Here is a 24816-nt window from a genome sequence, read left to right on the forward strand (position 1 = left end):
ATCACTATGTAATTAAAATGTATTACTATACTTTGAATCTGTCCTTTTCAGCTTGGACACATGTTGCTGCTTGCATGTACATTGTCTGCCTGCAATTAGTTTATAAAAAGTGTGGGAGCTCCAACATCCATTTCTAACAGCATAACGTACTTAACACAATGAATATGAAGTTCAATGGAAAATTTCAGCTTTCTTTCTTGGAAATGGGGAAGTCTCAAATGCACCGTGTGGTGATACTGACTCTAAAGCAACATAAAACTCCTACTTGTGGAGTTGTTGATATGATTATCATAATAATAATATAAAGAAAACGTGATTTATTAATGATTATTTTGAATAAATATAAACCTATGTAGCTTGCATAAGTAAATACTTTCCACTCTGGAGAAGGAAGTGCATTTCATAAATGTTTTTTCAAAGCCTTCACAAGAATCTAGATAATATTTCATCAGAATTCATCAGAACTCAGGATCATGTGAGGGTTGTGGACACACCTGCAGCTCCACCCAGCATGAAGGAGTATCCAGGTGTATAAATACATGCATGCATTTGATACAAAGTCAAAACACTTGAGACACTTGACAGTTGACTAACTTCTCTTAGTGACAATGGCAAATCAAATGATGTGTGGAGGATGGAGCGGAACAAAGGACGCTACTGAGGAGACTCAGGAGACTTGTGATGCGGTGAGTTCTCAATCTACGTTCATTCTTCACAAGCTCCACAGACTACCCTCTGGTCTGGCCTAATGATACGTTTGTATTTCATTTGTACCCAGGTGAAGGATCAAGTGGAGAACATATTCAACCAAAAGTATGTGGTGTACAAAGCAGTGAAATACCGGTTAGCACTTGCGGCAGGACCATACCTCACCATAAAGGTAAGGAATATTGAGATTTATGAAAAAAAGCGTGAAAGCCTCAGATAGCGTGTTTGTCTTTATATCATATACAAGAATAATCAATTAACCAAATACATTTAGGGGGGGACGCACGGACAGAAACTCCCTCTGGAGGGAAGACAGGGATTGTAGCCTTTGCAGACGACATGCACTAAAACCTATAGAACACACCGGACAGAGACACAAACCCAAACAGCAGAATAGGGCTCTTTAAATCTACTGCAGGTCCAATTCATCGCAGGACAGTTTACTCCAGTTTGACAGAAGCTTCACATTTATCAGATTTATATTTTCAGATGTGACATTTCCCCTCTCTTTCCTGCAGGTCTTTGCTGGAGAGGAGGACTACATTCATCTGAGTGTCTTCCAACAACTTCCTTGTAATGGAGGAAAGGTTGAGCTGGTCAACGTCGTACAAGGAAACACCAAAGACGACCCCCTCTGCACTTTTTAATGTTGACATGATCTTATCAACAGTGTAATACTTAAAGGCAGCAGTCTGATATTAAAATGCTCTACTTCTTTATCCTGAAATGATTAAAGAATGATTTGGAATCCGTCACACAGAGATACAGATATGTGGTGTTGGGTAGCAGCAAGTTGAACGCATTTCCTTTTAAATAAATAATAAAGAAAGCATTACAAATCTCAAAATATGTCCTCTGGTTCTTGTGTGTAGCGTTTGATTTTCTTTAGTGAAATCTGATTTCTAAAATAGTTGTAATCTTGGCTGGAGTAAATCATTATAAATGATAAAAAGGTAACCCTTTAGTTTTTACGCATCTTAAAACAGACACGGATTCTCATGTTGAGTTTTGATTTCAAAAACCAGGAAGCATGTTTCACTCTCAGTTACTTGATGTGCCTCTAAGGAGAAAACAGGTTTCACACATTGTTCAGATTTAAGAAAGTGACTGCCATCTTTCCTGAGTGAAGCCAAAGATAATGACAGAGGTGTAAACATATAACATTACTGATTAAAATGGTTACCTTCAGACTTCTGTCACTGACAACATCGTCCACATTCAGCTCTGATTGCACACCCTTTACCTGGAGACAAGGAAGGACACACAGATCAAATGTTGATGACTGACTAGTTATTTAAATATGGAATATATTAAATGTACTGTTGCCTAAAAACAGCTTGTATAACTCCACACACAAAGATATCACCTGGCTGTGAAGAAGTATCATATTCTGTTACCACACTACTACAGTAGAGGAGAGAAAGAAACAATAAATACAAATAATAATAAAAGAAAAAAATGTTATTATTATTTGTTATTGATTATTTTTTATTTAATATAAAACTATGTATAAGAAAATACTTCTACCCTGGAGAAAGAAGTGCATTTTATACATTCATTTGTATTTTTGCCTGAACAACAATTTGGAAATGATTTCTTCAGAAATGAACCAAACTCACCAGGATCACGACGAGAGGGTTCTGGATTCACCGGCCGCTCCAGAGGCTTCACTTGAGCACCACAACATTATTGTCAAAATACTTCATCACAAGCAGAAAGTCCTGCATTCAAATGTTACTTTGATAAAAAGAAGAAAGGGTTATCAGCCAAATGTATTTAAAGTATAAAAGGTCAAAGTAATCATTGTGCAGACAAATGTCCTTTATGTATATCATTATAATTGTTAATTTCTGGATAATATTGTTGCATCAAGAAGCATTTTGCTGTTGCAGACAAACAAAGTTCTGATTGCCTTTTTGTAACATATGAACTCTTTTGTGACTCAAAGAGTTAGTCCACTAGTTAGATTTTGAGAGATGCATTTTGTAGCTCAAGCTGTTAAATACATGTTGTGTCGTGAAATCACATTATTTGTACCCGATAACCTGTTTCAAAAGTGCAATACTTAATGGTTGCATTCTCGTATTAAAATCTGTCTAAAAGTTTATGTAAAATTCAATCTGTAAAATAAAAATACTCCAGAGTTTCTTAGACATCCCTCATCTCCCTCTATTTCAGCCCCGTTAGAGAATAGCTGATCTGGGTCCTGAGCTTAAGCTAATGCCTGCTCAGAATTCCAGCGTCCCTAGCAACCACCTTGGTAACAATGAAAACGTTGAAAAGACACAATTTCTTGAAGTAATCTTCGTAATAACCAGTGTTGGGAAAGTTCACTTTCTACATGAACTAGTTCACAGTTCACACATTTTAAAATGAACTAGTTCAGTTCATAGTTCATAATTCAAAATGTTGAACTAAAGTTCATGGTTTCAAAAATGAACTAATTTATAGTTCATAGTTCTTTTTTCAATACGTTGCTGCGAGCTATTATTTGTCTCCTGTACGATGTTAATGGGCCATTTCAATGTTTACAATATCCTCAGAGGGCCGTACAAGTTATTGACCTCTGCTTAAAAAAACTAAAATCACAGCCCATTCATTTCATTCTGTGCAAAGAAAAAGCAACCTCTGAATCCAGATATCTCACCATGACTCGCGTATGCATGCACGGGTGTGGCGTGACCACCAACACAGAAAGATATGGACACAAGATGTGTGCAAATGTATTTAGTTTCCTATCCATGTGAACATGATTTAAGTGGGGGGGGGGCTAACCTCCTCTAGGGGGGTCCGGGGGGCATGCTCCCCTGGGAAGATTTGTTGCACTTTGAGAGCAACATTAGGAGATATATGGACACATCTCTCAACACCCAAACACAACTGTAAGCAGATTTTCTTTTAATTTATGGATATTTGACAAATCACTCCCCTTTCAAACTGTATTCTTCTTTATTAATAACTGTCATATAGTATTTTATACCTGTTTACTTTATTCTCTTATTTTTTTTATAACTATAATGATCCTATAAAGATGTGCCTTTACCTCACTGGTTGTAGACAAAGCTTCTTATATTCGTTAGCATAGCTAGCTAACCAGATGCTAATGATAACAACACAGTTATTGACTGTCTGATCAGTGTGACAGATGAGCAGATCGCCACTGGGCTTTCAACTAAAGACACAGACACGCAGAAACTGCGGCATGTGTATGGACTTATCGGTACTGCCATTTCTGAAGTGCTGGAGCGGCGTTCTGGTGCTCTCCGTCAGAACTGCACCCCTGTCAGTCGAGACATATACCACGTGATGACACGTTAGGCTCGTGTTGTGTTCAAGGACCCTGACCTTGGCCAGGAAAAACAGGCACTCGCTTGTTTAATTTTTTTGCGGTCTAGATTTCTTTCATTTTTTTATTTTTTGCGTGTGTTTATAAATTACCTCGAGGGCCGTACCAAATTGTCTCGCGGGCCGTATACGACCGGAGGCCGGAGGTTCCCCACCCCTGCCGTAGAGTCTCACTCTGAGCGAGTGCTGCTGCAGCTGCTCTCGGCTTCGTCCATACTAATTCATTCATTCATTCAATGCTCGCCGGTTCCGCGGTTCCGCATTGTTTGTTGTGAGGAGTCTGATATATTTAGTATATTTATATTTTAGTGCGACAGCCAGGGGTGACAGGCGCGTACGCGTCACAGGCAGCTTGCTGTTGCCAGATTGGGTGGTTTTCCGCATTATTTTGAAGCCTAGTTTTAACTGGGTTTTCGGCTGAAAGGCATATGAAATCTGGCACACTTTTGAACGCCGTTATAATACAGTGCTGAGAATGAACGCACTTTTGAACGCCGTTATACAGCGCTGAGAATGAACGCGTTCTTAATTACGTTCATCTAGCGGAAATACAGTACGTTCAGTTCACGTTCGCCCAAAATATGAACGCGTTCATGAACGATCGTTCATGAACGATCGTTCATTGAACGCGTTCAGGTACATCACTGGTAATAACTAGCAAACTAAAGATCATGTACATCCACTGCACACATAATCTGAAATAACAACTCATATTTCTCGCATCAAATGACATCAAAAGGCATTTTAATCGCCAAACTAACCTTAAAATAGGCATTTTCCACCGAGAATAAACGAAGTTCGGCCATGTTTTTTTTTTCTGCAGGGAGAAATGTGAAGATCACGTGACATAGACGCCAGCCATTGGAATGAATGGTGAAAAAAAACGTAGGGATCTTACAATTTCAGAGGCGTTTTTGTAGAAATACTACGTCCTACGTTGTGGACCAACTTAGTTATTACACGTTTTTTTATGAGACTGGGTTGGATTTCCCCTACATGGATCCATAAAGCTCTATCTCAGTTCCCCCAAATGATTGAAATCACAGACGACACATGGCACTTGAAAACATTTCATTGTCTTTTTAAAAAAACATCTTTTTTTTTACAATTGCTCCCTTTGGAGAAGCACAGGCATGACTGTGTTACAGCTGTAGTAATGCACACATGGATCACATGGAATATAGGTGTGTTGGAGGTCAGAGGGGTGTGTGTGTGTGTGTGTGTGTGTGTGTGTGTGTGTGTGCACGCGCTCCACAGCAGGACACACACTCTCAGCTCCAGTCTGGACTTGAACCTCGAGTAAAGCATCGGGCGGAGCTTCACTTCACCTTCGGAGGCGTGTAGTGGATTCTGCACCTCTCACTGAAAACCTGAACACAGGGAGTCAGGAACGTCAGATAAGGACACCGCAGTGGAGTGTGATTATGGGATGTTCTGATTATTGTGAGCTTACCTTCAGACTTCTGTCATTGACAACCTCTTCAACGTTCAGCTCTGATTGCATCAGCTTTAACTGGAGACAAGGGAGGAAAAGGACGTTACTAAATGAAGGTCAGCGCAGATTCATTCACAAGTCTCTCTCTCGTCCAATCAGTGATTAGATCAGCGTTCACTCTCTTAGCCAATCATAGCGCTGCTGTTTAAATCTGCTCTCTTCTCATTTCAAACTGTTGTATATATGGCAAAGCAATACATATGATAATAGTACCCTCAAAACAAAGTCTCTCCTGATTAAAATGTATTAGTTTCACACAAAGTACGATGATCAACTTTTATCAATTATATATTACATTTTTTTGCCTACAAATTAGTTTACATAACGAGTCCACACACACATCTATTAAAACTGTATCCAGAAGTTTGTTACGGAAGGTAGTAATATCCCGTTTTCCTTTTAACTCCTTTCTTCTGAAGAAATAGTCCCTAAATCTGTCCACAGTGACTTTAGAAGATTACCCTGACCAACTGGGACATGTTTCCGTAGATTATAGTAAATTAAATATACAAATAAATTGAGAAAATGTTCGTTTTTGGTGATTTGGGTGAAGCGCCACTGAGGGAGACTCCTCCTGCTGCAGATGTCTCTCCCAGCTGCTGGTGTTTGGAGCCCTCTAGCGTCAGGAACAGGACTCACTTTGGTCTGCTCCTTCCTGAGCTGTCTGAGGAGCACCAGGTTGTCGCTGTCTTTCGCTCTCTCTTCTCGCAGTTGTCCCATCACCTCAGATGTTTGGGCGATACAGGATTTGATAGCTTTATCTCTGGTCAGATGGGCCTCCATCATCTGTGGAACACATGATATAAATAGTTGATCATCAGTGTGATGTGAAAAAGCTACGAGGTTTGGTTGTAGTCATGGCTACCACTCACAGTTTCATAGAGCTGTTTGCATGTTTCTGAAGCGTCCACTTTGCCTGAGAAGGACACTGTGGGCACGGTGGTGTTCAGGGAGTGCACGATGCGGTCGTCTATGTTTCGCATCACCCTCAGCACCTCCTGAGAAATCAAATCATGTTTTATTTATCGAGCACATTTAAAAACGATTTTCGGTCGAGCCAAAGTGCTGTACACGCAATAAAAACACTACAATAGCAAACAGAAGACAATAAGTTACAACAGCAAATATAAAAAACAAAACGCAGGGAAATGTCGCCAGTCGTGCTCCGCTCTGACGAGAAGGCCAGGGAGAAGAAGTGAGTCTTCAGTGAGGATTTAAAACCCCCTAGGGTCTGGAGTGTTTTGAGAAACACACAGCGGGGGAGGAGACAGAGTCAACAAATGACCTTCAAGGCAAGGAATTCAAGGTCACAACAATGGTTTGCTGTGGTTTTAGTTATCAGAGCATAGTCTGATTCCTACAAACTAACTAAACTACATACACAATCTGGCGAATAGTCGTCCAAGCGTATTTTTGTGCAGTGTACTTCAGATTAAATATCAGAATAGGAACTGATGACTGTTTCGCAATTGGTTAATAGTTCTATTAAAAGCTGCAGCTAATGATTATGTAAATAAACAAGAGAAAATGTCCATCCAAGGTGCACACAATCCAAATGGATGCCATTAAACGTATCGGTCAAAAACCCAAACATGTTCAGGTTAATATAACGCACACCTCAAACAGGATTCACACAGAAACACTGAAAGATATGGATCTCGGTGAACCCTACAGAGAAGTTAAACAACAGTGTTTCAACCCTGTGCTCAGCCTGCACCCAAACATGTTGCAGCTTAAGAGCCCAACACGCAGGCCAGTTGAGATGGATGTTTGAGGCGCCACAAATGACGGGTTAAGGACATTTGGGTTGGGTAAGTTATCTAAACCCGTGACAGAGATTTTAAACCACATGCTGTTTGTTTTCAGTGATCAACTGTGGCTCCTTGAACTCTTCCCGGAGCAAACAGTGTTCCTCGTGCTCTCTCTGAACACTACGCATAATTATAATCAAACGCGGGTATGATGTACATCGTTCCCGTGTCTTGTTAAGTTAACTCGTAAGTATTAATGCTGTGTTTATTTACCTGAAACATTGAGAAGTCCTCACAGTTTAAAGTTCTAGCGGGCGCAGCCATGTTGGACTGCAGGGTCCTGAACACACACAGCGCGTGAGGACTGTTCAAAGCAGTGCCTGAATAAAAAAATCAAATCAAATTAGATAAATATTATTTAAATTAGTTATCAACAGAATAATACACAATAACAATAATACTTCAATTGTAATGGAAACATTTTTTTGTATATTTAAAAGCAATTTTAAGCGAGGGAAATGTGTATTTTCTAAGAGCTTTTAATGTTTTTTTGTAGTTTTTTTTAAAGAAATGTTGGATAACTAAACATTGGATGAATAAAGTAGATATATAAGTCTGTCTGTCTGTTTGTCTGAAACAGTTATATAACTTGTGACCACATTTCCCCCATCGATTCCCCCTACTTTGACCTAAACTCACTCATATATTATGATGCCTTCACATAATTAAACAATAACCCTATACAAGGTGGGGTAGGTAATTCACTTCAGAAACACTTTTTTGTTATATTCCATGGAATGCTTTTAACATCCCGATAGCAATGAATACATTAAACGCTTTGACAATAAATATATACAAACATTTCATCTGTGGAAGTCGTAGCGCTGTAAAAAGCTAGTCCAATCATCTGCCAGATCAGATGATTGGATGGCCTACCTGCCTGTCAGCGTTCGTGTGAGTTGGAGGAGGGGCTCTGTGAGGAAGTCTGAAGGAAAGGGCAGATTTTTTTCGGATGTGTACTTTCAAATTCTAGCGCACTCGAGCTGGTTTCTCCATTCTTACCTACCCTACCTTTGAGATATAATTCAACCCACTAAAGTTAATCAATATTCCATTGGGGGACATGTTTTAATTAAAGATCTGTTTTTTTTTTTAGATCAGGCAAACAGCATAGCCGCTCATTTTATGTGATGGGTCCTTCTGGTGGTAGCGGGGAGTGACTTTCAGCAGCTGACGGAGGACTGCTCTCTAATGGCTTCAGAGACACACTGCTCCTACTTTACTTGTTTTACGAACAAAACACAAGATGAATTTCGTCAGAACTCGCCTCTCTCTTGGCAACCTCATTGGTTCGTATCTTTAACCTTCATTTACGTGTTGTTTTTCATGTGTTTACCTGGCTGTAAAGTGTGCCTCTTCTCCCACTAATTCCAGTAAATGGTGGCTTTAAAGGTGTTTGTATTGATAGTTGCTATGAACACGCCTCACTAAATTACTTGGTAAACTGTGTTGTTTTTGATATAATTATACGATACTTCTTCTATGATTTGTCCCCCTGACACACCCCCGTCTTATTATCTGCAGGTCTCCCTCGAAAAAGAGATCGATTTTACCTGGATAAATAAAGGTTTTGAATTGAATTAAGAAAGTGCGCAACACACTGGCATCTCTGCTTTATTCTATTTCTTATTGGATATCTCGCGAGAACTAATTTGCTATGTTTGTAGAATGTGTTGTTTGCATGTTATTTTTGGTGTGATTAAACCAAGCCATCAGCTATTGTTTAAGCATTTTACCAAAGAAAATACACATATTCTGCAGTTACATACGATACGAAGCCCTGGAGGGTTCATTGAGAGAAAAATAAATAAAACGTGGCCACGTTTTATTTATTTCTCTCTATGAACCCTCCAGGGCTCCGTAGTTACAGCCTCTCGGATGTTATGGGGTTTTTTTTCTTGTGAAAGAGTAAACTGAATATCATTGATTTTTGCCAGTTTAGTAAATTCAGTTGGGCTTTCTCCCTTGTTGTCTGACATTTGACATACTAAATTATACGAAAGAATTCCTTTAAGTTTTCCTAATGTTTCTGTATATATTGTGAACAGGTCAGAGGTGCAGACAGGTCACTGAAACATGGAGCCGCAGAGGGATGTGCAGCAAACCAGAGGTGGTCAAAGCAGAGCCTCCAGCAGCCCCAGCACCAGCCCCAGCAGCACCAGCACCAGCCCCAGCACCAGCAGCCCCAGCACCAGGTACAATTTAGGATCATAAGCAGATAGATATACTATTCTGTTACCACCCACTATAATACAAATAACATGTAAATATGTTTGTGGAAAGAGAGTTAAAATTCCCCCCAGTGATTGTTGATTCAGTAACACACCCCAGAGGATTTTATCCGAGCCCAAACAACTTTGACCGGCCAAATTACGTCAGAATGATCAGCATTCAGTACTTAACAGACCTACTAAATATCAGGTTTAACTGTCAGGAGTAGTGTTGTCACGATACCAACGTTTTGGTTTCGATACCAAGTCAAGAATTGCGATTCCGATTCTTTTTCGAAACTTTTCTTAAAGAAAGGTAAACTGTCTTAAATGTAATTATTGTGCTTTATTTCACACCAGAACCATAACACAAACTTTTAAACAATGAGAACAATAAATTAATTAATAAAATGAATACATGTCTCACAGACGGGCCTCGTGGTGTCCGTAGGCTTGCCCTCACTGTCAGAGATATCGCTGAAATACTTCCACATTTCGCTTCTGGCGTGTTTTTTGTCCACAAGCCGAGGCGCAGCGGCAGTTGCACTCCCACTGGCAGCCATGCTTCTCGTTTTCTCACATGCTCTGGCAGCTAGCGCGTGCACGAGAGAGGGGAGGCACTTGAGCGTGCTTGAGAGGGGCGGGACTCCCTGCCTGCAGTGCAGGGAGTGGAAGCAGAGCGCTGAACACACACGGCTCTTATTAAAACAGCGCTTTCTCACCGGAGTACTTTTCCCCCGTCATTCTTAAAGTACCGATACTAATGAAACGGAGGAATCGTAACGTTTGTAACGGCAGGGTATCGCGGTACCTTTCAAGTATCGGTACACCGTGCAACACTAGTCAGGAGTCAGTGTCTCTCCCCCAAACTCACACATATACAATTCGATATGAACTGAAGAGCCGCATGAAACTAGGCAAAAAGCCGCGGGTCGGCCACCCCTGCCCTAGGGCTTGTGAAAGTGAACTGTAAAATGGTGATTCTGCCTGCTTGTGTTTCATTTTCTAACGTGCGTTTTCCTCCCAGTTGCTCGTGCCTTGTTCAAGGTCCCAGGCTACAAACCGTCGAATATGGACAAGAAGTTTCTTCTCTGGTCGGGACGCTTTAAGACAGAAGACCAGATACCAGAGACCGTGTCGTGAGTAGCTCCTTCCTGTTTACACCAGACCTCCCAGCGCACTGATTGGCTCTCTGTAATTCAGTGAACATGCATCACAAGAACAGGCTGGCTGATGTTCCCGAGATGAAAGCCCTTTAAACAAGGCGTCTGCTTTCAGCTGGAGGTAATGACTGTGACTCTTAAGTCATGATAACATCAGATCTGCTGCTGCGATAGAAGTCCTGATTGTCACGTACACAAACTGCAGACCCCCCACCCTCACAATAAACAGATGTGGTGTCATATTGACGCTGCTGGAAAGCATGATTAGCAGGTTATTGTTGATGGTATTGCAAAGGAACATGCAGGGTATGTAAACAAACCTGCGCGTGGATGTGTTGTGTTTGATACCTGTTGTTTGTCCGCCTGCCCGTGCCTCAGGTTTGAGATGCTGGATGTTGCCAGGAACAAAGCGAGAGTGAAAGTCTGCTACATGATGATAGCGGCCACGATCGTGGCGTGTGTGGTCACGGTGATCCTGGGCAAACGGGTGAGTGACGATGGACGACCGCTTTGTGATTCATGCTTTGCTTTTCTCCAGTTTCTGTTTTAAAAAGGAGGATAATCTCGTTGTGCTTTTACACCTGTAGTTCAGTACCTTTGGACCGGACAACAGACGTGAACATTAGACATTTTTAACAGATCCTATTCCTCCTTTTTCTCAGGCTGCAGGCAGGCACGAGTCTCTGACATCCCAAAACATGGAGAAGAAAGCAAGATGGAGGGAGGAATTGCAGAGAGAGAAGGAAGCTGCTGTCGCCCTGTCTGAGAAGGCTCAGTAAAAGATCACATGTCCCTTCAAGCCCTCATATTGGGCCCAGTGTCCTTATCCCTGCATTCAGCACCACTCAGAGCTCTCCACTCCCTTCCTAGATAGCAGCCAACAGAAATCACAGCAGTTGTTTTTTGTGATTCTTAACTTCTTTTAAGCCTTTGTGAAGTTTTATCTTCATGTTTTTGAAACGACTAACACATACTGTGGCGTTGTGAAATCCGTGTGAGACGCACCAATAACGTTTTATCTAATGCTTCTAGTGAGCTTTGTTGAGATCTCCATAACAGGTTGAATACTTAAAACGTAAGTTAGTTATAATCAATTATATTCTTGTATAACCCACAATGAAAATGCTTCATATTATATGCTTTTCTATATTTACAGTATAAACCAAGTTGTTAAATTGAGTGTAAGACTTATAATGATTTATGGGTGTCACTGATAAGGGAGTAGGCAGTTTCTTCCCTCTCCTCTCACAGCAGGGAGGGGGGCTCCGGACTTAAGGAGAAACACATTGAGGCCTCAAAAAGGTGGTTAATAATAATAATAATTCATTTATTTTATATAGGCGCCTTTCAAGGCTCTCAAGGTCGCCGTACAAACACGTAAAAACAAGATACACAATACCTAACACCAGCATAAGAAACAAACAAGATAATGCAGTATATAACAAATCAAATAAATAAAACAGAGGATGTGTGATGGATAACGATCAGGGTGGATATGCGAGTGTGAAGAGATATGTTTTGAGGCGTGATTTGAAAATGGGGAGTGTCAGTGTTGCGGATGTCAGGTGGGAGGGAGTTCCAGAGGCGGGGTGCAGAGCGGCTGAAGGCTCTAGACCCCATGGTGGTTAAATGGAAGGGGGGTGCAGTGAGGCTGAGGGAAGCAGAAGACCTGAGTGTGCGGATGGGTGTGTTGATGTGCAGGAGGTCGGAGAGGTACAGAGGAGTGAGGTTATGGATGGCCTTAAAGGCGAGGAGCAGAATCTTAAAAACGATACGGGATTTGACGGGGAGCCAGTGAAGCTGCTGAAGAACGGGAGTGATGTGGTTAATGGAGGGGGTTCTGGGGACGATGCGGGCGGCAGAGTTCTGAACCAGTTGAAGTCTGTGGATGGATTTGAGAGGGAGACCAAAGAGAAGGGAGTTGCAGTAGTCGATGCGGGAAGTGACCAGGGTGTGAACAAGAATGGCGGTGGTCTTAGGGTTAAGGGACGGGCGGAGGCGGTTGATGTTGCGTAGATGGAAATAGGCAGACCGAGTGTCATAGTCAGAGAATATGTCTAGTCATGTTTTGTTTTACACAAACGTGGGAAGGTGTGTCTTATGCCAGAGCCAATAGAATATGTTGGTTGGGTATAGAGGAGGTGTTTGTGGGTTTTCTATCCGGTTTTTTTGAGCATATAACGACTGGCTTTTTTGGATTTTCGGGGGAGAGAGGGGGAAACCCCTGGTATACTCTCTCCCGGTAAGCTCTGTCCTTCAGAGCTGGGTTAATAGCTCTCGGTAAGGTTCTCTCAAACTTGGTAAATATCTCTTGATTTTCTTCATTGAAAGCTGAGTGAATGTCTTGGTTGAAATGCTGAGTGAATTTCTTTGTTTGCTGAGTGGAATGATTTGAGGGGGAGAGAGGGGGAAACCCCTGGTAAGCTCTGTCCTTCAGAGCTGGGTTAGACGGCTCTCGGTAAGTGGTCTGCTGGAAGATGTTATTAGAACGACCAGAATACATGATTAGACTTTTGCTGGAAGACGTTGCTAGAACGACCAGAATACATGATTTGGGTTTTCTGCTGGAAGACGTTGCTAGAACGACCAGAATACATGATTTGGGTTTTCTGCTGGAAGACGTTGCTAGAACGACCAGAATACATGATTTGGGTTTTCTGCTGGAAGACGTTGCTAGAACGACCAGAATACATGATTTGGGTTTTCTGCTGGAAGACTTTGCTAGAACGACCAGAATACATGATTTGGGTTTTCTGCTGGAAGACGTTGCTAGAACGACCAGAATACATGATTTGGTTTGCTGGAAGATGTTATTAGAACTACCAGAATACATGATTTGGGCTTTTGCTGGAAGATGTTGCTAGAACTACCAGAATACATGATTTGGGCTTTTGAATGAATATGAATTAAGGTTTTAGATAAAAAATATAACCCCATGTTGATATGTTTTGTATGATTATAATGTGTTAAAAGGTAAAGACTCTGTATTGGTTTGGACCTACTTTTTCTTCAAATAAACTGATCTCACCTTTTGGATTGGGACAATAAAGGGGAACATCTGTGCTCTCCTCTCCTGCTTCAAAGGTAAGACTGCACCCTGCCACACACATGTTTAGGTAGGAACACACCCCATTCACTGATACCAAAGTCCTTCGGGATCGCTTAAACAGATTAAAAGAGTTGTCTGAATAGAAACAGCAGTTAATTGAACCTGGTTCTTCGGGGAGTTACTAGAGGTGAGATCTTGCTGACGTTTGGTGGATCTGAGCCAAGCAGTAAACTTACATAGACTCAGTAACTTCGGTCAGGTCAATTAGTAGGTCAGAGTAATTTACCGGAATAAATTATCAGGACCTCACCTATACTCTAAACAGCTTTCAATATACCTCGAAATCTCTCCAAAATAACTGCCTTAGGTTTGAAATTAGCCTCAAAGGCAACGGCCGGACTTGTGATGACAGTTGAGGTTTAAAATAGTGTTCTGTTTTTCTGAAAGAGAACGTCAAGAGGTGGATCAGGCCTCTGCACGGGGGTCCGTTCTGTTCTGGATCATGTGGGTTGTTCATGACTTGATGCAGCATCTGTGTTAGTATAAAGTGAGCACGACAAAAACATTAAAGTATTTCTTCTTGAGGATTCCTGTTTGATTGCATATCACTTTCATGTGTGATGTTATCATGGCATCACATCACCCCAGTCCTTCACTGGCTTCCTGTCTCCCATCAACTACAGCATTCTGGTCCTCACCTACAAAGCACTCCAACATCTGGAGCAGATCCAAGGCTCTGGAATTCCCTCCCCCAAGATCTCCGTGGCCGTTTCTCAATGTCGAGTAAACCTGCTGCAGAGACACTATTTCAAGCATACTACGTCATCGAGCGGCGCCAAAAGACCGTTTAAATGCCCAGCATTCGGCGTCCCTCGATGACGTGGTATACTTGAAATAGTGGCTCTGCAGCAGGTTTACTCGACATTGAGAAACGGCCTGAGTCCCTCACAGTCTTTCAGTCCTGCCTCAAAACCCATCTCTTCAACTCTGTCTACCCATAAGCCCCCTCTCAATGAACTTCCTCTCGACTGCCAGTCCTCGTTTGTTTCCCCTCCCTCATCCTGTCGAGTTGTAGAAAAGTATTATTATTATATGTAGACTTCAACTCGAAACCAAGTTATCTTTCACCTTTTTTGGACCAAGCTGTCGCCGATGGAAAGACTCGCCCTGCACACAGACTCCAATAAAACGGATGCACCAACACTGAGGTTCATGAAACAGCTTTTATGCAAATGGCATAACGGGGACAGTCGCACAAACTCAATACAACAAACAGTAATGAACACAGAGCTGGTCATCTCCTGCAGAGATTTGATAAAAGTAAGCAATGTTGGGAGGACTTGGTAAAGAAACATTCAGCTTTGAAGGTCCAGTGTGTTTTTCATCAATCATCTGGAAGAGTTCGTGTGGATCATGACGGATGCTAAACCCAACTTAAACAAATAGCTTTTTCTTTGAAAGACTAATTTGAGACCCAATAGCTGGCGTTGATGATTTGGCATGATCAAGCTGGAACATACTACCTGAACATGTGTTGGAGAGACATTTAGGGCGCACAGCTAAACAGCCCATTTCCCAACATGGACTTTGTTACAATTCAGTTCTTCTCGCTTCGCCGAGGCAGCATGATCTACTGATTGTAACTAGTGTGCTATGAGTTTTCAGTCCACGAGTCCTTCCCGTGGGAACAGTCCGCAAAGTACATTGTAATCCTTGTGAAACCAGAAGGGGACCGAGCATCCGGACTCCTTTACGCCTGAGGAGGGAAGAGCCGCGCCGTCAACCAATGAAATAGTTAACGCAATAAAACGACGGTATGTTCTCGAAGAGCAGGCGTCAGTCCAGAACTAAAGTGCTGCAAATGAAATGCAATTATGGTAAGATAATAAAAAATAAAAGATCCCGCTGCTCTGCTGCTGCTCGACAGATCCCGGGGTTAAATAGTCTGTTTTGTCCAAGTCTGTCTGAATGTCTCAGTGCGAGGGAAGACTCTAATTCCCGTGAATCCACAGGGACGTCACACGAAGTGGAAAGACCCACTACTGGATCAAAAGAATGCATGGATTGGGTTCCAAGAGGGAACGCAAGCAGCCAAACTCCGCCCCTCAGCGACGTTCCTAATTCCCTGTGGTGGCTTATCCAGAGGAGGCGAGGGACAACAGCTGCTTTATGGGGGTGTTAGTGCCTTTGGGAGAGGGCAGTTGAGTCCGTGGGTTGTACTGTGGGCAGCTCAGTCCAAAGACCACATGTGGTCAACGTCTCGTCCAGTGTTTAGGTTACATCGTTCTTCTCCATGTGAGGAAGGCGGGGTACAAAAAAAAAAAATCACGTCCATGTTTGTCTGTCTTGTGAGTCATTAATGCTTCGATCAGACAAGCAGTGCAGTCCTACGAACTCCCACCGGGTCAGGAAGAGTGCTTTTCATTTGGGGGGGGGGCTGAGGGAATCCTAACAGTACGACGGGAGAGGGGGCGGGGTGTTACGAGGACAATCAGCTGAGCAGGAAGGTGAGGGTTCAGGGTGACGTGAGAATGAGTGAAACCTTCACAAACTGGCTGACGGGACTGCAGAACTCCCCCCACGTCAGACGCACTCGCACACGCTCCTGCAGCGTCACATAATCATGGTTATGATTGGACCAGGAGGGGAGGGGTCATCCAAACCCCTTGATCGTGGCAGTGGGCAGAGAGAGAGAGAGAGAGATGAGGATGGAGGTGGAGCACGTGGGGAGGAAAGGCTGTTTAGCATTATAGCTGGAAGCCTTCCATGGGGGCCTCGCACTGCTGGAAGAGGAACTGCTGCTGCTGCAGGTCCACGGCCGGGGCCAGAGCCGGGTCCTCGTCCTCGGTGTTGAAGTAGCGCTCGATCAGGTCGAAGGCCTTCTGGTAGATCTCCTGGTTCTCGTGGCCCTGCAGGAACTCCAACTTGTCCAGGCCTGCGAAGATGGAAGGATACATTTACTGCAAGCTATTCAGTCTTCAGGTTTGTCTTACCTCTGGTTTCCAGCGTCTCAGGTTTACATCCCTATACATGGAACCTCTTTGAATGTGCTAGTGACGTCACTTTGATTGCATTAATTGTACTTGTATGTAGACTTACCGTAGGCCTCTTCGATGAGGGCACAGTAGGGGTTGATGCCCCCCCCCCTCTTGGCCTCCAGCTCTCCCAGTCGCAGGATGTTCTCCAGGCCGTTGAGAGCCACCTGAACTATTTTGGAGTCCATGAGCGTGAGCAGGTCACACAGAGGTTTTATACAGCCGAGATCCACGATGTGCCTGCAGGGGGCAGTGCACACAAAGTTACACTTTTATTCAGAGCTCTTTTGCTCCACGATGAACACAAAGCATAATGCAGTAAATGACAAATATTGCATCAAAAGATAAAACTAAACTACAGTCAATATACAGGCTAACTACTGAACTGATGTTATTAAAGTGTTTCCTTGCCTAATCTGCTCTGCAGAGCCCCCTGAGGTGGCGTTGGTGATGGCCCAGGCTGCCTCCTTCCTTGTGCGAAACTCTGCGACCTGCAGGATGGTGATGAGAGGAGGCAGCAGACCGGCATCCATCACCATCTAATGAGAGGGGAACTTTGTTAGAGGAGGAAATGCTCGACTTTTTAACATCAACTTGCCGTCAGACGCCACGCAGAAGGAATTCAGAAGGCTTATTTTATCTTCTCCAAGGCAACGCACTTTGAGGCGTCAGGTGAAAGATCTTAAGACTGCAACTTTTAAAAATACTTCCAAGGCTACACACACACACACACACACACACACACACACACACACACACACACACACACACACACACACACACACACACACACACACACACACACACACACACACACACACACACACACACACACACACACACACACACACACACACACACACACACACACACTAGAGACTTATCCTAACCAAGTCTTCACCCTAAAATTAATGATCCCCCTCATGGGGACCTCCAATTTGTCCCCATAAGAGAGGCGAGTCCCCACACGTGACTATGTAAACAGATTTAGGTCCCCACAAGTGTAGTAAAGCTAGTACACACACACACACACACACCTGTATTTGTGCTCGGTTCCCTGCGGTGATGTTGGAGATGGTCCAGCAGGCCTCCTTCTTGATGGACTCCTTGGGGCTGCTCAGGAGGTGCAGGAGGGACTGCAGCGCCAAACAGTTCAAAATCACCTAGTCGTGAATTACACACCAAGTTAAAACACTTGTATCTGGAAATATTGAATAACCTTCAACAGGAGGAGAATGACTTGATGTGCTATTACCTGTGTCTGCAGATCATCTCCTGTGACTATGTTCCCAACAGCTCTCAGTGCGGGAGATACCACCTTATAGTCAGAGTGCCTGGAACAAAGCAGGGTTGTAATTTGGATCAGATTCAGACATTCAAAACTATCTTCTTTACGACCTGTTTTCCCACATGATGGTAGTAATACATGCTGAACCCTAATCTGTGCTGTCTTTTTTACGTTAAAGTACTACCAGGCATGAAAACGGGTCAGGGGTGAAAAAGGTGAGAAGGATATTATCCCTCTAGGGGGGTCCGGGGGCATGCTCCACCGGAAGAACATTTTGAATATTCCATATTTTAAAGCATCAATCTGATGCATTTTTTTGCCAACCTGGGGAGAGCTGGAGAAACTTAACTTCAGCCATGAGGCAAACATATTATGGTATTACAGTGCGTCCTCTCCTGACCTTTGCAGTTTCTCACAGCTGCTAATGCATTAGTGAAACTCAAATACTGTGTGGGAGCATTCACACACACCTACATCTGGACTGTCACACCCACTGTGGCCGTGAAGAACATGGGAGATGATGAACTGACTGACGGAGAACCTGGCGCTTCTCATACACTAAATATCTATCTTTTAGAGATGGAAGTGTACAGTATGTGTTTAAATACTCACAGCAGTAGCTCCACCAGCCTGCGACAGACTCCCGAGTCAATAACAGCCTGGATTTTGTCGTTGGGGCCGTCGGATAGGTAGGAGAGCGCCCAGCATGCATCAGCCAGGATGTCTGTGTCATTGACGAACAGCAGCCAGGACAGCACACTGAGACACGGGGACACCTGGGGGAAAGAGAGACATGGTGGGAGGGGGTTCATTCAGTTTTCCAATTCAGATTTACACTGCCTACAGCGTGTGACATGATATACTTTAGCAATGTGATAGGTGTGCTGTTGCTATAGCGATGTGTTTATCTTGGCAAATTACCTTAGCGAAGTCCGGAGGTGGGTTTTTCCCTCTGCACAGGTTTGAGAGCGCCCACACTGCATTCCTCATCATCGTGAGACGGTTCTGTTTGGCCAACAACCTGCAGAGGGAGAGTGTCTCACGGGGTCAACATCACTCTGTACTTTCCAGTGCGATAACGAGGTGAGGGAGACATCGTGTTGCTACTTACTGCACCAGGGAAGGCAGGATGTTGCAGTCTATGACAAAGTCTCTGCATTCTGTGCTGTCTCCTGCTATGTTTCCCAAGGCCCACACTGCCTGCAACACACACATCAGGTCAGTCAAACAAGGAGGGTTCAATCAATACATGTTGTCATACATTGTACTTCAGTAATTAAAGACAAGGAACGTAATGAGAGAAGTTTAAGTGATAATAAAACCCATACATGTACTGCTTATTTCATACAAGAAATGCAGCAAAAAGTGCTTTAAAGAAAAAATACTTGGAATCAACATAAATGCCAGGATTAATGGTGAATAAGATGGAAAATGAAACTCTCATACAAAATAAGTTTATAAGAAAGAATACATTGCATAAGATTGAAAATGATTGTGTGGAAATTTGGGGGAACACATATAAAACAAATACACATCCTATCTTCATCCTGCAAAAAAGAGCCGTACGAGTTATACATAAAACTACGAGAACCAACAAATACATTAATTATAAAACTAAAAACACTAAAACTACAAGACCTGGTTGACTATAAAACTATTCAAATTATGTTCAAAGCCGCAAATCAACAATTACCTCATAATATCCAGGGACTTTTCACACGGAGAGAAAGCATGCACACGTTGAGAGGAAACTGCATTTTCAAAAAACCACCCGTACGAACAAATGCCTTCTGCTTCTCATCAAAAGGTGTTGGTCTGTGGAATAACTAACGATGCACTGAAATATTGCACCAGTGTATCCAAACTGAAAGTGTTATTTAGGAGTCAAATCATGAATGGTTATGAACAGGACCTGTCAAATCTTTCTTGTAATTGTAAAAGTAATTTCTTTCCGATTGCTTTGTAAAAAACAAATTAGACAAACATGTCGCTGATGACGGTGAGGGGTAGAAGCTTCTTCTTGCCCCCGCTGAACATGACGGAGACTATTTGAGAAGTTATTTTATTTTTTTGTACTTTGTTATAATTATTATTATGAGTGAGAAAAAGAAAAAAAAGGAATATATATTATTATTATTATTATTATTATTGTTGTATGTTTGTTTCTGACATGTTCAATAAATTGACTAAAACATGAAATAAAACCTATTTAATTCTAATAAAATGACTACCGTAATTTTCGGACTATAAACCGCGCCTTTCTCCCCATTTTTCGACCCTGCGGCTTATATAACGGTGCGGCTAATCTATGGATTTTTACAGCTAACGGCCACTAGGGGACCTCCTAAATCTATGGATTTTACAGGTTACAGTCCACCACCTTTAACTCTATGGGCTCTATGGCCGGTCCGCGCCCCCCACCTTTAAGAGAAGAGTGAGACAGGTAGCGCGCAAAAGTAAAAGTGGAACCGAGAGTGGTGCGAGAGACAGAACGAGAGCAAGACAGACAGACATTACGAGAGCGAGACAGTTTGTGCAAAGGAAGTTTTCATGCACAAACCCTTCGTTCAGTGGGAGGCGTTGACGACTAGCAGCGATAAATCATTCACCAAAACTGGTCGCATGCGAAAAGCAACTTTCGCTCAAGGTTGCGAGTGGATCCTGACGGCGTGGAGGAGTGTCAAAACATCCACGATCACCAACGGGTTCCGAAAGGCTGGACTGCTTACATATGGTAATTAAACATTAAACCACCTGCGGCTTATAGTCCAGTCCGGCTTATATATGTACACATCATTCAATTTAGCTGCTGCGGCTTATATTCAGGTGCGCCTTATAGTCCGAAAATTACGGTACTCATATTTGCTGCATGCATATATATATATATCAATAAACACGGCAGCGTCATCAAAATGTTTTTTTATTTTTATTTATTTATTTAATTGTGAATTTTGAATGTCCTTGTTTGTACTAGTGTTTTCCTTCTTAAAATGTTTTTTTAAATATTTTGAGATTTGGTTGAGCACGGTATACTTGTACTTTTACTAGTTCTTTATTAGAGATGTGTCTGTTGTTTGTGGTTGTTTTTAGTGTCAGGATGGAAGTCTTTTTCTCTGCAAACAGAATCTACCTATGGGTACAAATAAATAACCTGAACCTGAACCTGAACCTGAACCTGAACCTGAACCTGACTGCCAGCTGGAAGAACAAACACAGTTACTTAGGATTCCTCCCCACCTGTTCCTGTACGTCTTCGAAATCCGAGCTGAGCATCTCTATGAAGATGGGCACAGCTCCGGCCTGGATCACCACCCGAGTCTGATGGGATGTCCCCGATGCGATGTTGGTCAACACCCACGCAGCCTCAAACTGAAACATAATCAGAATATACAACATTTACTACATGTTTATCACTGTGGCTATTTTTGAATTGCTGAATGTTATCCCCCCCCCTGCACAACACAAACATAATCCAAATCTCCCCAGCTTGATTGAAGTTGTGCACACCTGCAGACTGTGGAAATGTACCTGAAGTGTACAGTTTTCTTTCCTCTTCAGGAACTCAACAAAGCGCTCCACCACGCCTGAAGTAGCGATGACTTCATCGATGGGTGGGTTGGGTTCTGTGTGAGACAATTTTCAGAAAATGAGTAGAGCAATTATAAAAGCATTATCCTGAAATCAATGCATTTAAACGGATGAAGTTTTACCTTTAGAAAGCAGTTTCCTAAAGCGCTGAGTGCCTATTAGCTGCTGCTCAGGACTACTGGAGAAGATCATCTGAGTCATGTCTTCAGAGATCACTCCACCCTGTACGGATCAGGAATGGAAATGTGATGAAACACAATGTTGTCTCCATATGTGTTGGGAATGACGGTGTTGTGTCAAATGATGCACCCCCGTCGTGAAATGCACCCCTTGACACGGGAACGAGCATTTGAACGTGTAGTCCGCTATTCTATGTTGTCTTTTTGGTTGGGTCGTCGAATCCTGGATTTTGCATTCAATCCTCACTTATCTTTCAGTTCACTTTATATTTAAAGGTGGGGTAGGTAAGTTTGAGAAACCGGCTTGAGATCGCTAGAATTTGAAAATACACAGCCGGACAAAATCTACCACTTCCTCACAGAGCCCCTCCTCACACACACACGAACGCGCACATGACCAATGAGGGCACGAGATAAGTTTGTGCCCAGATGGAAGGCTGACAGGCAGGTAGGCCATCCAGTTACTTTAGCCGGCTCAGATGATTGGTCGTGCTTTTTACAGCGCCACGGCTTCTACAGATGACGTCTTTTTATGGATTTTTTGTCAAAGCACTTCAGATATTCATTGCTATCGGGATGTTAAGAGCACTCAATGAAATATAACAACAAGTGTATCTCGAGCCGGTTTCTCAAACTTACCTACCCCACCTTTAATATATGTTTTTATTTAATTGTGACGTCCTGTCTGTATACTTGTGCTTTACAATGTATTGTTTATTTTTACACCAAGTGCTTGAGGGTGGGATTAATAGAATTTATTTTATTTTGGGGGTGCTTTTTATGAACAGCCTGGTTGCCACGATATGCACCCCTTGCTATCTCTGACAATAAACGTGTCACATACATGAAACTTGCTCCATTTATTGGTACGAGTCCTACAACTATACCCTCCAAAGTGCTTGAGGGTGGGATTAATAGAAGCATATTCTTTGGGGGGGTGCTTTTTACGGCAGGCCAGGTGTCATCATTTGACACAACAACGGCACTGAATGCACATGGATAGCAGGATTTTTTTCCTACCGTATTTGGATCCATGTTGTTAGCCTGGGACTCCAGGTAGCCGCTATCGGCCATCCCATCCTCCTCGGGGAGGCCGTCATCCTCCACTGTGGCAACATTCCTCCTCTTAAAGAGCTATAAAGATTCAAAGAAAATATTTGTTCAGTATACTGCATCATCAATATTACACGGAACAGCATGGGTTCAAGTGTACTCGCTGACATGAGCAACACTGGCCGTGCAATCATTAAGTCTGTTTAAGTTTGACCTACCTGGAGGATAATTCCACATACACAATAATACATATGCCCACTGTGTTCACCTGTTCATCCTTCTTCTGTTTCCGAAGCTGTAGGCCTTCCTCTTCCCTCCTTCTTCTCATTTCATCTGTGTTAAGGGACTTGTTCTTGTAGCTCTTGAGTCGTGCATTGTCCTTACCCTGACTCATTGTGTAGCCTGGAGAGATGCAGAAATACATGTCATTTAGACAGACTTAGGTAAGATTTGGAGAACATTTGTTTAAACTTCCTGATCTGAATATGAATCTTGAACTGATAGATGGCCAAATCCTCTTTTAAAATCACCAACAAAATAACTTGCAATGTTTTTTGGCACTATTTTATCTATATTCTGTTTTTGATATTTGATATATATTTATGTTGCATCTTTGAAGGAGCCTGGGGCTTTTCATTGCAAAAACTACACTATAGCTTCTGTGCATATAACAACAAAACCTTTGAATCCTGAAACAATGCAAGCATATATCATGTGTGTTTGGGCATTAGAGTTTTCTGTATGGCACATCCCACCAGTTTCCGCGTGTGTCATTTATAGGAATCGTCAAAAACAATCAGTAAATCATGTAAAACTACGCGGCATCATCCTCAGAAAACAGTTCAACAAACCGGGACATCTGAGGATAATAGCTAGCTAGCTGGTTAGCTTTATTGACACTGCGTGGTTAATAAGCAACAAAACCTATAATCATCTAATGACCGGGTGTGCTGCTTCCCCGTATCGATTCACAAGCTAGCAAAGCCCAAATAAATATTAAATTATTGAAGCAAAGGTACACGGGAGCAATTTGTCAGATAGCTAATGTCATAGCCGTTTTTAACACAATACACTCCAACCGTTGAAGCAGATTTTGAATGACTGTAGTGGCCAACAGTGGTACTACAACTCAAGTGACGTCAATTTGGCACAAAAATACTTTTTCTCATAGTCTTTTTATAAACACGTTTTAACTAAAAGGTGATCTGAGAAGTAATTTAAGACAAAATATCCTGTAATCTCTATTTATTTGACTGAGCCTAGAGCAGGAGACGGGGCTTTGGTAAACCTCCAGTGCGCATGCTCAATGGGCCCATATACGGGTACTTTCCGACTCCTCCAGCCGCTCCTTTTTTTGGCTTCAAGCGCCACTGAGAAACTCTCATAGGAATGAACGGAGTTTCCATGAATTCACTGCAGAAAAATAGCTAGCTAACAGTGGCTAACTGAACTAGCTCTGACATGTAACATTATCTCAAGCGACAAGCACAACGTTATTCAAATGTTGCCGACAGAAATAATGAAACAGCTTCTTATTATAAGGCTAAAACATACGAAGAGTCATCAATACATGTAATTATTATCAACTGACCTGTCAAATTGGGCTCTATAATCCACTTTTTATTCGCTAGGCCACCGTGTGTACAGCCGTCACCGGTATGACACTGCGCATGCGCGATGTCAAACTATCGCTCTCTCCGCATTTCCCCCCCCCGTCCCACCTACGCGATTTTATAAATGGTTCGAAATTCGTCCTTTCTTCGTGTGCAACTTGCTGAACATGTGTAATACACAGTTAACAGACCCACCATGCATGGTTGGGTGCAGACTTAATTCCATGGCACAGATTGAAAATACGCACAGCATGAACAGCTGCAGGGATTAAACACAGA

General features: G+C 42.6%; 4 protein-coding genes and 1 long non-coding RNA gene across 7 annotated transcripts; 2 read left to right on the forward strand and 3 right to left on the reverse strand.

Annotated features, from left to right (window-relative positions):
• The first annotated feature begins 568 nt into the window (after positions 1-568).
• Positions 569-1532, forward strand: LOC117465458 (cystatin-B-like). Its single transcript, XM_034108259.2, has 3 exons — positions 569-686; positions 779-880; positions 1227-1532. Exons 1-3 carry the CDS (start codon positions 609-611, stop codon positions 1353-1355), a joined length of 309 nt encoding a protein of 102 aa, XP_033964150.1. The 5' UTR covers positions 569-608; the 3' UTR covers positions 1356-1532.
• A 357-nt stretch (positions 1533-1889) lies between these two features.
• On the reverse strand, positions 1890-2442 carry LOC117465593 (uncharacterized). Its single transcript, XR_004554198.2, has 3 exons — positions 2328-2442; positions 2075-2112; positions 1890-1951 (listed from the first exon to the last, which is right to left on the reverse strand). It is a non-coding gene; the product is annotated as an uncharacterized lncRNA (long non-coding RNA).
• A 2676-nt stretch (positions 2443-5118) lies between these two features.
• On the reverse strand, positions 5119-8216 carry LOC117465947 (protein MIX23). 2 transcript variants are annotated; one of them, XM_034109059.2, is made up of 6 exons: positions 8160-8216; positions 7573-7679; positions 6421-6546; positions 6188-6334; positions 5507-5566; positions 5119-5423 (listed from the first exon to the last, which is right to left on the reverse strand). In XM_034109059.2, exons 1-6 carry the CDS (start codon positions 8164-8166, stop codon positions 5373-5375), a joined length of 498 nt encoding a protein of 165 aa, XP_033964950.1. In that variant the 5' UTR covers positions 8167-8216; the 3' UTR covers positions 5119-5372. The 2 variants fall into 2 exon arrangements, with proteins under 2 accessions (XP_033964950.1, XP_071063038.1); XM_071206937.1 differs by lacking the exon at positions 8160-8216.
• Positions 8217-8315: 99 nt separating this feature from the next.
• Positions 8316-13787, forward strand: fam162a (family with sequence similarity 162 member A). Its single transcript, XM_034109057.2, has 5 exons — positions 8316-8648; positions 9408-9554; positions 10597-10708; positions 11111-11219; positions 11395-13787. Exons 1-5 carry the CDS (start codon positions 8606-8608, stop codon positions 11509-11511), a joined length of 528 nt encoding a protein of 175 aa, XP_033964948.1. The 5' UTR covers positions 8316-8605; the 3' UTR covers positions 11512-13787.
• Positions 13788-14985: 1198 nt separating this feature from the next.
• Positions 14986-24608, reverse strand: kpna1 (karyopherin alpha 1 (importin alpha 5)). Of its 2 annotated transcripts, XM_034108836.1 has the most exons (14): positions 24516-24608; positions 23193-23326; positions 22892-23005; positions 21815-21914; positions 21612-21727; positions 21342-21473; positions 19216-19304; positions 19026-19125; positions 18717-18880; positions 18072-18150; positions 17854-17979; positions 17228-17355; positions 16881-17056; positions 14986-16716 (listed from the first exon to the last, which is right to left on the reverse strand). In XM_034108836.1, the coding sequence occupies exons 2-14, from the start codon at positions 23316-23318 to the stop codon at positions 16529-16531; spliced, it is 1638 nt and encodes a 545-aa protein (XP_033964727.1). In that variant the 5' UTR covers positions 23319-23326; positions 24516-24608; the 3' UTR covers positions 14986-16528. The 2 variants fall into 2 exon arrangements, with proteins under 2 accessions (XP_033964727.1, XP_033964726.1); XM_034108835.1 differs by lacking the exon at positions 24516-24608 and having other exon boundaries at positions 21633-21727; positions 23193-23348.
• Between the last annotated feature and the right edge of the window lie 208 nt (positions 24609-24816).

The sequence above is a fragment of the Pseudochaenichthys georgianus genome, chromosome 20 (genome assembly GCF_902827115.2).
Source record: "Pseudochaenichthys georgianus chromosome 20, fPseGeo1.2, whole genome shotgun sequence".
Classification (NCBI taxonomy): Eukaryota; Metazoa; Chordata; class Actinopteri; order Perciformes; family Channichthyidae; genus Pseudochaenichthys; species Pseudochaenichthys georgianus.

Coding starts and splice junctions, on each gene's coding strand:
- kpna1 (XM_034108835.1), bottom strand. CDS start 23,348: ATGTATTTCTGCATCTCTCCAGGCTACACAATGAGTCAGGGTAAGGAC. Junction 21,728..21,814: donor TAGGAAACTGCTTTCTAAAG/GTAAAACTTCAT, acceptor TGTCTCACACAG/AACCCAACCCACCCATCGAT. Junction 16,717..16,880: donor CCTCATCGAAGAGGCCTACG/GTAAGTCTACAT, acceptor CCATCTTCGCAG/GCCTGGACAAGTTGGAGTTC.
- fam162a (XM_034109057.2), top strand. CDS start 8,606: ATGAATTTCGTCAGAACTCGCCTCTCTCTTGGCAACCTCATTG. Junction 8,649..9,407: donor CTCTCTTGGCAACCTCATTG/GTTCGTATCTTT, acceptor TATTGTGAACAG/GTCAGAGGTGCAGACAGGTC. Junction 10,709..11,110: donor CAGATACCAGAGACCGTGTC/GTGAGTAGCTCC, acceptor CCCGTGCCTCAG/GTTTGAGATGCTGGATGTTG.
- LOC117465947 (XM_034109059.2), bottom strand. Junction 6,547..7,572: donor AGGACTTCTCAATGTTTCAG/GTAAATAAACAC, acceptor TTGATTTCTCAG/GAGGTGCTGAGGGTGATGCG. Junction 5,567..6,187: donor TCAGGAAGGAGCAGACCAAA/GTGAGTCCTGTT, acceptor CCTTGTCTCCAG/TTAAAGCTGATGCAATCAGA.
- LOC117465458 (XM_034108259.2), top strand. CDS start 609: ATGGCAAATCAAATGATGTGTGGAGGATGGAGCGGAACAAAGGACGCT. Junction 687..778: donor CTCAGGAGACTTGTGATGCG/GTGAGTTCTCAA, acceptor ATTTGTACCCAG/GTGAAGGATCAAGTGGAGAA. Junction 881..1,226: donor GACCATACCTCACCATAAAG/GTAAGGAATATT, acceptor TCTTTCCTGCAG/GTCTTTGCTGGAGAGGAGGA.